The sequence below is a fragment of the Candoia aspera genome, chromosome 4, assembly GCF_035149785.1.
Source record: "Candoia aspera isolate rCanAsp1 chromosome 4, rCanAsp1.hap2, whole genome shotgun sequence".
Classification (NCBI taxonomy): Eukaryota; Metazoa; Chordata; class Lepidosauria; order Squamata; family Boidae; genus Candoia; species Candoia aspera.
This window is the reverse complement of record NC_086156.1, coordinates 92,318,402-92,331,082: the sequence shown is the minus strand read 5'-3', so window position 1 is coordinate 92,331,082 and position 12,681 is coordinate 92,318,402. Positions and strand designations below refer to the sequence as shown.

The following is a 12,681-nucleotide window of genomic DNA, read 5'->3' as shown; positions in this document are numbered from 1 at the left end:
TAGACTTAACTTCACAAGGGGTGTTGGCGGCCCCCTTTTTAAAGAGCTCTGACTCCTTTTCCGATTTGGCTCTTGCTATCATGATCAATTCGCCCATAACCATATCTCAGGGCGAGGTGGTGGCGACAATGATTATTCTTGATCGCGCCACAGACTGCATGGCTTTAGAACAGCCGCTTAGGCCTGCTAGGCCGACGGCGACCTTTATGCTCAATGGTCGCCCCTTTTCTGGTCTTTTAGATACGGGAGCAGACGTGTCCGTCATTCGCTCTGCTGAATGGCCCACTGAATGGCCTACTGACCCCGCCCCGGCGGTCCGAGGGGTGGGAGGTGCCCAGACGGCCCTCGTCAGTTCGTCTTGGATCACGGTCACTTCCTCTTCTGTTCTGGCTACGGCTCACATCAAACCGGTCGTCTTGCCCCTTCATATCAACCTTTGGGGCCGCGACCTTTTGTCCCAGCTTCAGGCTAGGCTTGTCCTAGACTGATCTGGTGGCCATGTCTGGCCCGGCGCTACTCCGATTAACTCTTCTTTCCGACAAACCTGTTTGGATTGATCAGTGGCCCCTGACAGCTGAAAAAACAAAGGCGTTGCACCTCTTGGTTGCGGACCAGCTGGCTAAGGGCCACCTCGAGCCTTCTACCAGTCCTTATAACACCCCGGTTTTCCTGTTAAAAAAGAAGACGGGAAAATGGAGACTCCTTCATGATTTACGAGCCATTAATGCTATCATTCGCCCGATGGGGGCACTTCAATGTGGTCTCCCGAATCCCAATTTAATTCCGGCATCATATGATTTAATGATCATTGACCTTAAGGATTGCTTTTTTTGTATTCCACTCCACCCGGAAGATGTCCCCCTGTTTGCCTTCACTGTGTTAGCCTTTAACAACTCGCAGCCCAACGCCCGTTACCAGTGGAAGGTGTTGCCGCAAGGGATGTTAAATAGCCCCACCATGTGTCAACATTTTGTATCTCAAGTTTTACAGCCTTATAGACAGGCTTATTCCACCTTTTTAGTGTATCATTATATGGATGACATCTTGGTTGCGGCGCCGGGGCCGAAGGGCACGGTCTTTAGGACCCTGCCGCACTTGCAACACATTTTGCGCAAAGGGGGCTTGTTTATTGCACCTGACAAGGTTCAAATTGCCCCTCCTTTCAATTATCTGGGGCATAAAGTCCTTACGTCACATGCTGCTCCGTGGCTGCCTGACGTTCGACTACCTATTGCCCCGACCCTGTTACAATTACAGCAATATTTGGGGTCTATTAATTGGATTCGACCCTATTTAGGCCTCTCTACCGGCCAGCTTTCCCCACTTTTTGCGGCCTTGGCTGGCGCTAGTAGCCCGGCCGATGTCATTTTATTGCAGCCTACCCATTTAAAGGTTGTTGACTTGATCAATCAGGCCTTGCTTACCAGATGGGTAGACCGCGTTAAGGAAGATGTTCCGCTTTCTCTAGTGTTGTTCAACACCTTAACATTGCCTACTGCGGCCTTGGTTCAAGTGACTTCACCCGTGTCGATCCTTGAATGGATCCACCTTCCACACACGCCACGGGCGACCCTGACACCCAAGGCTTCTCAATTTGCAGGTCTTATTAATAAGGGCCGGTTAAGGTCCAAAGCCTTGGTGGGCGTGGAACCCTCTACACTTTATGTGCCTTGTTCACTTGTAACGTGGGAACTTTTGTTTGCCTCTAGTGAGCACCTTCAATTTGCTCTTGTTGACTGGCCTGGCGCCGTTTCTTGTCACCCCCCCCCTGACCCTCGGTTCCAACTTCTAAAGACCACTCCCTTTGTGTGGCGCTCGCCTTTTTCTCCCTTACCCCTTTTAAATGCTGTCACGGTTTTTGCCGATGGCAGTAAGACCTATGGTGCGTGTGCCTGGCGGCGAGATGGCCATTGGCATACCCAAATTACACCCCCTCAATCTTCTGCCCAACGTGCGGAGCTGTACGCCTCCCTACTCGTTTTTCAAACCTTTTCTGACCAGCCTTTTAACCTCATATTGGACAGCCTATATGTTTCTCAAATGCTTTCTCACCTTTATGAGGCTTATTTGTCCCCCTCCATTGAACCCACACTTTTGTCCTTATTTTTGTCACTGCAACATTTTATTTCCACACGTGGTCACCCTTTTCATGTTTCCCACATTAGAAGCCACCAGCCCTTTCCTGGGTTTATCCAGGAGGGCAATGATGTTGCTGACGCTGCGGCTGCGGCCGCGTCCTCCCTTTTTTGCCTTTCTCTGACTACGGTCACCCCCTGGGAAAGTCACTCGTATTTCCATCAAAACAAAAAGGCCCTTATTAAACAATTTCAGCTCTCTCCAGGAGAAGCGACAGCCATTGTCCAACAATGTCCAACCTGTAGCAAACAAGCACATTCAATTCCCATGGGGGTCAACCCGCGTGGGACGGAATGTTGCCAAATTTGGCAGATGGATGTAACCCAATATGCTTCCTTTTCCCCTTGGAGGTATTTGCATGTGTCTATTGACACCTTTTCGGGGTTCATCATGGCCACCCCCCAGAGGGGTGAAGCCGCTAAACATGTAATCAATCACTCTATTCGGACTTTTGCGACGCTGGGATGCCCAAAGCAAATAAAAACAGACAATGGGCCCGCCTACTCGGGCGGTGCTTTTGCTGCCTTTTGTCAAAAATGGGGAATCACCCATAAACTTGGCATTCCATATAATAGTCAAGGCCAAGCCATAGTGGAAAGAGCAAATCAGACCTTGAAACATGCTCTCGATAGATATATTGACAACAAGGGAAAAGGACCCCCCAGCCTCCCAGCGGTGCAAGACATTCTCAATATCTGTCTCTATACCATCAATTTTCTCAACTTGACCGGACAGCCAGCAGCCTCTGCTGCTTCTCGGCACTTTGCATCACAACCCGCTGTTGACCACCCTCGCCCACCTGTCTATTATCGACAGCTTCCTGACCTGACGTGGAGAGGTCCGGCGCAACTCATCACTTGGGGCAGGGGTTATGCTGCTGTTCAACTTCAAGATCGTGTTTTATGGGTCCCCGGGCGTCACGTGCGCCCCTATTTGGTCGCCCCTGCCCCGCCCCCACCAGCGGACACGGACCCTGATTTGTCCACCCTTTTTGTTTTTCCCTAGGTGATGGCTTCGTCCCCGCGTTGGTTGGGCCTTTTGTGGTCATGTTTTATCCCCTTCGTTGCCCAGGCATCACTTGAGACACATCGCCCGCAAAAATTCACCTGGACTATCCGTGATTTTTTAGGGGCCCCCCTTTATATTGTTTCTAAGCGCACCCATTGGCCTTGGTTTCCCATGTTATATTTTGATTTTGCAGAAATGGTGACCGGGGCCACGGCCTTCGCAGGCCCGGCCGTTCATGGCATACCCTCGTGTTTTCCATCGCCTCGAGAGGTGTCTCAGTCTTATCTCTATTTTTGCCCAGAACAGCCCGCCACGCCGGCCCACATTAGCCAGTGTGGCGGAGCAGGCCATTATTTTTGTCGGAAATGGTCCTGCGTCTCCACGGGAGATATTTATTGGGACCCCCCCACCAAAAAAGACTATATTAAAATTGTCCGGGCCCATGGCAAACCTCTTCAATCCAGTCTGAATTGTCCCCTATATGCATGTTGCGCACTTAAACGTAGCCCCCTCAACGTCACTTTTTCCCCCTATGGACGGGCCTTGCCTCAGGCCCGTTGGTTGGTTGGCATGCGCTGGGGAGGTCGCCTGTGGGACGGCTATCATGATGAGGGCCAAATTTTTTCTATTCAGCTTTCTGTTTTGCCCGACATCTCACCGCCCGTTGGTCCAAACCGAGTGTACCCCGACAACCCACTCATTGCCCCTGCCAAACCAACCGTTGGTCCAAACCGAGTGTACCCCGACAACCCACTCATTGCCCCGGCCAAACCAACCGTTGGTCCAAACCGAGTGCGCCCCGACAACCCGCTCATTGCCCCTGCCAACCCAAAAACAAACGCCTTTTATAACATGTTGGATGCATCCTTTTCACTTTTGAATTCTACCAACCCCAACCTTACCAGCTCTTGTTGGCTGTGCTTGATTGCTACCCCGCCTTTTTATGACGCCGTTGGCTCTTCAGAAAAGATCACCAACAACGCCACTGACGCCTCCTGCCGCTGGGGAAATCGGTCCCAGACTATAGCCGGCCTATCGGGCCAGGGTTGTTGTTTGGGCCTTGTTCCCGATAATTTTACTCACTATTGTTCCAATGCCACGAGTTGTGACATGTATCGTTGTACCCCGGTCAGCGGCAGACTTGCTTGTGGATATGCCTTGCCTTGGAATTCTCTTAGCTCCCGGGCCGACTTTTCTCGCCCTTTTGCCGGTCAGTTTTTTATTCCTGGCCCTGGTTCTGTTTGGGCCTGCTCATTTGGGCTCTCTGCATGTGTATTTGGCCCAAAGCTGTTGGCAGACTCTCATTTCTGCGTTCAGGTTCATTTGTTTCCAAAAATTATATATCACTCTGATTCCAGCCTCTTGTCCCATTTTGCCCCTACCCCCCCTTTGGTCAAACGAGAGATCGTGACCGCTCTTACTTTGTCTGTATTATTGGGGTTGGGGGTGGCGGGGGCGGCCACAGGGGTTGCCGGCCTGGTAACCGGCCAACAAAACTATCACGCCCTCCGCCTCAGCATCGATGAAGATCTAGAAAGGATAGAGACATCAATTCTTCATCTCCAGACCTCCTTGACATCGCTTTCTGAAGTTGTCCTACAAAACCGCAGAGGACTTGACCTGTTATTTCTTAAAAGCGGTGGACTGTGTGTGGCACTACAAGAGGAATGCTGTTTCTATGCCGACCACTCTGGTATAGTTTTAGACTCCATGAACGAACTAAAAAAGCGACTCGATGAACGCAAAAAGGAGCGCGCTACACAGCAGGGCTGGTTTGAGGGTTGGTTTAATGTTTCTCCGTGGTTTACCACCCTCATTTCAGCCGTCATAGGACCGTTGGTTTGTTTGGTTCTTATTTGTACCATTGGCCCGTGTATATTTGGAAAATTTATAGCCTTTTTACAACACCGTTTACATGCTTTAGATTCTAATGTTGCCAATATTAACTTGTTGCTTGCACGCTCTCCCGACCCAGGCCTTCCCTCTGAGAAGCAGTCTCTCTTAGCCTTGAGCTCAGAAGAAGACTCCTCAGACGAAGAATTCCCCCAAACTTCCGCCGACCCCATGATCCTTTTGTGTCGTAGGGACTTGGACCCATGAGGCTAAAGTACCGAGACGCTGAGGGTCAGTCGGCCCTTAACAAACAAAAACAGGGGAGATGTTGCATTATGAGCCTGGGGTAGGGCAGGGCTATGGCAGATGGCTTTATTAGTATATGGATATAAGTAGAAACCTGCCTAACGGCACGCTGGCAACATCCTGTTTTTGTGGGTTGCAGCATGACCGCAGGCATGAGACTGTACATGCAGGTGTCACGCAGTTATACATGCTTAGGCTTCGTGATATGTTTAGCTATGCAAGTGTTATATTCTGCCCCTTGGGGCACTATGTCGTTTCCTGGTGTGTATCCAATAAAAGGAGGCTAGCACTGACTATCGGGGCTTCCTCCCGTCTGACAAGCCGTTGTGTCGTGTTTCATTCTCGCCCGTGAGGAGCCCGTCCGGCCGCCCGGGTCGGCCGTCTCATCACCAGCTGGCACCACATCCCGACGAGGACCCGAAACGCCACACTGAGGCAAAACATCTCAGTGATTTTTCTTTACATCAATTATTTTTATGATTTTGTATGGATCTTAAATTTTAAAATTTGCAATTATAAACTGCTCTTTCCAAGAGCTTTCCGAAGGGCCCCTGCACTTCCTTGTTTCGGAAGCAATAGATCAAGGGGTTGAGCAGTGGTGTAATGATGGCATATAGCACAGAAATGAGGCAGTCTTCTTCTACAGAGTGCGCAGCTGAAGGCCATATGTAGGTGTAGATGATGGTGCCATAAAAGATTCTCACCACAGTGAGATGTGATCCACAGGTGGAAAATACCTTGATCCTCCCATGAGCAGTGCAGATTTTGAGGACAGAGGAGACAATGAGAATATAAGAAAGGAGGGTCAGGCAGAATGGCAGAATGATAACACACCCTGAAACAGTGAAGGTCACCATCTGGCTGATGAAGATGTCAGAGCAAGATAAGCATAGTAAGGGAGGAATGTCACAAAAGAAGTGGTTGATTTCATTGGACTGGCCGAAATCTAGGGAAAAGACCATGGCTGTGTTGATAGTGGAATTCAAGGGGCCAATACTCCAAGTAGCTACTAATAAACGTCGATGCACCGTTTTGTTGACGAGCAGAGTGTAGTGCAAGGGGTGGCAGATAGCTACATAACGATCATATGCCATGGCTGAGAGAAGCACACATTCTGTGCCCCCGAAAGCAACAAAGAAATACATTTGTAATGCACATTCTATGTAGGAGATGGTCTTGTCCCCTGACAGGAGGTCCCACAGGATTTTGGGGTGAGTAGTGGAAATGTAGCAGATCTCCACAAAGGAAAGTTTGCCAAGGAGGAAGTACATAGGAGTTTGGAGATGCTGATCTATCCTGATCAATGTAATGATGGTGAGATTCCCAGCTAAAGTTAACAAATAAGAAAACAGGCCCATGACAAGGAGAAGAGTCTGGTTATTTGGGTCAATAGAGAAACCCATCAAGAGAAATTCTGTGACACTTATCTGGTTCAGATTTTCTGTTGGCCTGATGTCCATCTTTAATGAGGTTATTGCAGCTTCTTGGGCTTGAAGAGGTCTCAGTTGTTTTATCAACCAATGCTGGTAATTCCCAAAAGCACAACAGGTAAAAAAGAGTCCACCAGTCAATATTGAATTTGCATATCAGCTTTGTGATTTTGTTTCCACTTATACCAACTTCAAATACAAGCAGCAGGTCTTTGTCGTTGCTTATTCATTTAGTCGCCTCCGACACTTCGTGACTTCATGGACCAGCCCACGCCAGAGCTTCCTGCCGGTTGTCAACAACCCCATCTCCCCAGGGACAAGTCCGTCACCTCTAGAATATCATCCATCCACCTTGCCCTTGGTCGGCCCCTATTCCTTTTGCCCTCCACTCTCCCTAGCATCAGCATCTTCTCCAGGGTGTCCTGTCTTCTCATTATTTGGCCAAGGTATTTCAGCTTTGCCTTTAATATCATTCCCTCAAGTGAGCAGTCCTGCTTTATTTCCTGGAGTATGGACTGGTTTGATCTTCTGGCAGTCCAAGGTACTCTCAGATTTTTCCTCCAGCACCACAGTTCAAAAGCATCGATCTTCCTTCTCTCAGGCTTCCTTATGGTCCAGCTCTCACAGCCATATGTTACTACAGGGAACACCATTGCTTTAACTATGCAGACCTTTGTTGTCAGTGTGATGTCTCTGCTTTTAACTATTTTATTGAGATTGGTCATTGCTCTTCTCCCAAGGATTAGGCGTCTTCTGATTTCCTGGCTGCAGTCAGCATCTGCAGTAATTTTCGCACCTAGAAATCAAAAGTCTTTCACTGCTTCTACATTTTCTCCCTTTATTTGCCAGTTATCGATCAGGCTGGTTGCCATAATCTTGTTCTTTTGAGGTTTAGTTGCAAGCCAGCTTTTTCACTTTCTTCTTTCACCTTCATCATAAGGCTCCTCAGTTCCTCTTTGCATTCAGCCATCAAAAAGTCAGCTGTAGTGAGTTGGTGGGCCACTGGTCAGTTTCTACTAGAATATTAAAGCCTCCTGCTTTTGGGGATTGTTGCCAAGAATGGTGGACTTTAAACTAATCAAGCAAGTAGTTCCTTATCTTCTTGATTCACAATGCAGAGTCACTTAACAGAACCAAGTAGACCTTAGATAATGTAGCTTTAAAATAGGGGTTGGGATAAATTATCAATTTTAGTTTCTTTCAGTTTCTCATTTTTGTGAATATTTCAAAATTAGTTTATTGAAATAAATTTAGTGTGAATTTGAATTCATTTAGTATCTATTATTTAGTTTATTTGTAATATTGCACAATCTAAATGATTGGTATAATTATTTTTTGTAATACAACTTTTGTACAACATTGTCATGAAAAAAGCATTTTGTATAGACTTTTTCTTAATGTACTTTTTATTGTTGAGAAACTGTGTTGGTCAGAGAACTATGCACTTTCAGCGATAAACTTTGGTTTGTGTATTAAGCTTAACATACTATATTAAATGTTTCAGGTCAAAAGAAAATTACAAATCTAGTTTCTATCTTCCAAAGAAATGAAGGCTTGGAAATGGAGATAAACTAAAGAGAACGTGAAAATGCAGAGTTGGCCAAAAGTTGGCCAAAGGTTTGCAAAAGTTTTCTGGTTTGCAGAACAGAAAATACGATTGCATGATAACAGTTAATATGGGATAGTTAATGTACAATTATATAAATATATACCATTTCCTGTCTCTCAGTGTTTTCTAGAAGGGCAATCTTCTAGGATACTTCCATCATGAGAACAGAAATGTTAGCAAGATCAAATCATATTTGATTAGATGAACAGTATGCTCCTATCCTTAGGACCCAGATCACCAGGCTTGCAAACCAAGGCTACTCTGAAAAGCACTGTGCTGGTTTTGGGAGACTTGGAATAGCAGAATTTATTTTGCAGATTAATTCTTCTTGATCTTAAAAGGCCCTCGGAATGCATTGGAATAAAAAAACTGGTATGGTCATTTGCACAAAGATAATGTCCACTTTGGTTCTTTCCCTAATGAAAGATGGCCTGCACTGAACAGAAAGCAGGAGCGCAAATTGAATTCTCTGAAGAGAACTGCAATGAGGAAGATTTTGAGGCTGTCCGTTCATCATTGTATCTGATCATGATAGTGAATTCACCAAAGCCTGGAAAGGCAGTTTTCAACTTGTGGCACTCAGGATGTGCTAAAGCAACACGTAGCACCCTGAAAAGGAAGGCTAGTAACTAGGCATATGGGATTGTAAGTCATTACTTTCTCAAGTGCTACTATTGGTCAAGAGTGGCAAGACTCTACTTCTATCTCAGCTGTGTCTCCCTTTGAAATTTCATTCCTTTCCTCACAAAAATGAAGGGAAAAGACACAGAACATTCAATATAAGAAAAAATAGCATACAAAACATCTCCAAAGAAAATATCAGAATTTCCATAATTTAGACAGGACAGATATGATATTCTTATTTCTTATGCTGTAGATGATTGGATTGAACAGGGGTGGAAGTAAGGAATATAGGACAGTGAATGCTAAATCTAAGTAAGTTGGGGTGTTAGAGGGAGGTCTCAAATAAGCCAAGCATCCAGACACCAGAAACATGTAAAAGACTATGAAATGGGGGAAACAAGTGGAGAAGGCCTTCTGCCTTCCTTTCACAGAAGGGATTTTCAACACTGCTTTGAAGATCATGGCATAAGACACAATGATCCATATAGAACAACCTAATATTGCAGTGACACTGGCCACTACAACTCCAACTTCAACCAGATTGAAACCAGAGAAGGATAACTTCAGCAATTCTGAAATTTCACAGAAAAACTGGTTGACAACATTAGAACAGAAAGGGATGAAAAAAGTGCCAATAGTATGTAAAATTCCATAGAAAAGATTTGTGACCACAACCAGAATCACTATTTTTGAGCAGGCTTTCCAATTCATCACCATCTCATAGTGCAGTGGATTGCAAATGGCAACGTACCGATCATAGGCCATGACTATTCCCAAAAGTGCAACTGGTAAAAAAGAGTCCACCAGTCAATAGTGAATTTGTACATCAGCTTTGTGATTTTGTTTCCTGTTATACCAACTTCACATACAAGCAGCAGGCCTAGATCAGGATGAAAAGTCAGCTGTAGTGAGTTGGTGGGCCACTGATCAATTTCTACTGGAACATTAGAACCTCCTGCTATTGGGGATTCTTGCCAAGAAAGGTGGACTTTAAACTGATCAAGCAAGTAGTTCCTTATCTTCTTGATTCACAATGCAGAGTCAATTAGCAGAACCAAGTAGACCTTAGATAATAAAGCTTTAAAGTAGGAGGTGGGATAAATGATCAATTTCACTTTCTTTCAGTTTCTCATTTTTGTGAATATTTCAAAATTGGTTAATTGAAATAAATGCTAGTGTGAATTTGAATTTATTTAGTAGCTATTTTTATTTAGTTTATTTGTAATTTTGCCCAATCTACACAATTGGCATAATTAATTTTTTGTAATACAATTTTTGTACAACATTGTCATGAAAAATGCATTCTGTATAGACTTTTTCTTAATGTACTTTTTATTGGTGAGAAACTGTCTTGAAAAGTTCAGAGAACTATGCACTTTCAGTGATAAATTTTGGTTTGTGTATTAATTTTAAAATACTATACTAAATGTTTCAGGTCAAAAGAAAATTACAAATCCAGTTTCTATCTTCCAAAGAAAGGAAGGCTTGGAAATGGAAATAAACTAAAGAGAATTTGAAAATGCAGAGTCGGCCAAAAGTATGCAAATGTTGGCCAAAAGTATGCAAAAGTTTTCTGGTGTGCAGACCAGAAAATAGGATTGCACAATAAGAGTTAATAGTTACCTTAGCAATCAAAAGTACAAGTAAAGTTTAAAAAATCTAAACACAAACACAGATAAATAATCAAATGTCTAATGTTTTATTCATCTCTTTGACTGAAATCAAAAGACTCTCAGCAGGTCAAGATCTCACCACATTATTCTAAAATGTTTGTGGTAAAAAAACAACCATAAAATAAAAATACACAAAAAATAACAAAGTACTTTATAGAACAGAAATATAGATTCCAAAATATAGCCAAGAAATAGAGGGCAACATAAACCTCTCCTAGATAATTCTGTTTTCAGTAATTTCCAAAAAGCTAATAGAGTGGGAGTCGACTGAATATCAAGAGTAGGTATAGCAACAGAAGAACAGTGCCGGTCCACTTATATCTTCTTTACATCTCGAAAGTGAGAAACTGCTAGGAGATTCTTCTGGAACCTATAGGCAGAAAAAATCGGGATATTTAATGTACAATTATATAAGTACATACCATTTTCCCTCTTTCAGTTTTTTCTAGAAGGGCAATCTTCTAGAATACTTCCATCATGAGAACAGAAATGTTAGCAAGATCAAATCATCTTTGATTGCATGAACAGTATCCTCCTATCCTTAGGACCCAGATCACCAGGCTTGCAAACCAAGGCTACTGTCATGCGCTGCCTACCTCCGAGTAATACACAGACGCTGATTCCGTGAAACAGGCTCTGGTTTATTCGCAGTGTAGATACAGTATAGGAAAAAAGCTGAGAGTGACAGGAGCGTGCCGGTGCGGGGTTTAAATACCACGCGCCGGTCAGCGCCCCCTCACTCACGGTTACGTCACCCCCCTTTGTCCAACACGCTGTCCTGCCGGTAGGTGAGGGGCTGCGAGGCCCCGCTGGCGTTCCGGGATCACCCATCATCGGTTTCCCTATTCCTCCGTTGATTGCTGTCAGCTGGGCGATCTCCGTTGCGTTAGCGCTAACAGCTTGGGTGTGCCTCGCGATCCGTTTAGCCATTGTCTCTTGTCCTTCAGTCTTTGTAAGTTGATGGCTACTTATCTTGAGCCCCTTCCCCTGTTTCCTTGTTATTGTCATGTGTGCCATTGCGCTGATGTCTTCAGCTCAACGGCACTCATGACATACTGCCCCCTGTCCGAATAGTGCCCCCCCCCCGGTTTTCTGGTTTTTTACCAGGAGAGCTGTCAAAATGGTTTTCTTTTTTTTTTTTTTTTTTTGAATTTCCCGCCGGAGTGTTTTCGCCCCTCCCTTTGTTCCGCCCTCTACCACGTGTCTCTCTAGGGTGTGTTCTTAGTGCGCATGCCCAGGTCACACCCTGGGCGTGTGCATGCTCCGGCCACACCCTGTTTGTTTGGCTCAGTTCGACGAGGAGAGAGGCGTGGCTGGTCGGGTGCTTATCAGCTCCAGGTAGGGCCCTTATTTTTTATTCTAAGTGCGTCGCCTTTCTTATGTGTGCTCCTGGGCGTTGCCCCCAGGATGCACTGTTGACTTGCTTGCCACTCCCCCGTGGGCCCGGGGCGGGGGGAGGGTGCTAGCGACCGCTTGTTACTGCCTCGTGGGCCCGGGGCGGGGGGGGTGAGTCCCGGGGGGGGGAGGTCCACCCAAGTCATGGGCTTGGGGGGGCCCTTTCCCTTGGGGCACGGTAGGCGGGGGGGCCCCGCGGGGGAGGGGTTATGCAGGTGACGGTTTGCTAGTCTTGGTTTTGGCTTGTCGGGGTATGCCCGGTGAAAAGCCCGGGTCAGGTCAGGCGCGTTAACGTTGTGCGCCGCAACCCATTCTGGGAGGGGGAAGTGTTTCCACCTGACCAAATAGTGTAAAGTTCCCCGTTGCCTGCGAGAGTCGAGTATGTCCCTTACGTCAAAGTGATGTTGCCTGTCGATCATCACCAGTGAGGGCAGTGGCGTGCTTGGGTGCCATCGAGAGGTGGTTGCCGGTTTCAGGAGGCTGGTGTGGAACACCGGGTGGAGTCTCCATAGGTTGTGTGGCAGGTCCAAGCGTATTGCCACCGGGTTCACTATCTGCGTGACTCGGAACGGCCCGATGTACTTAGGCCCCAGTTTTTTCGAGGGTTGGGGTGACTTTAGGAATTTGGTGGATAGGTAGACCATATCCCCCGCCTGGAACGTTGGTT

The 12,681-nt window shown here is 46.1% G+C and overlaps 1 protein-coding gene across 1 annotated transcript; it reads right to left on the bottom strand.

Moving 5' to 3' along the window:
- Positions 1-5,783: 5,783 nt before the first annotated feature.
- On the bottom strand, positions 5,784-6,743 carry LOC134496659 (olfactory receptor 5B21-like). The gene has a single exon (XM_063302370.1). It carries the CDS (start codon positions 6,741-6,743, stop codon positions 5,784-5,786), a length of 960 nt encoding a protein of 319 aa, XP_063158440.1.
- Positions 6,744-12,681: the final 5,938 nt, after the last annotated feature.

Bases quoted from the DNA above. Each gene is read 5' to 3' on its own strand.
- LOC134496659 (XM_063302370.1), bottom strand. From the start codon at position 6,743: ATGGACATCAGGCCAACAGAAAATCTGAACCAGATAAGTGTCACAGAA.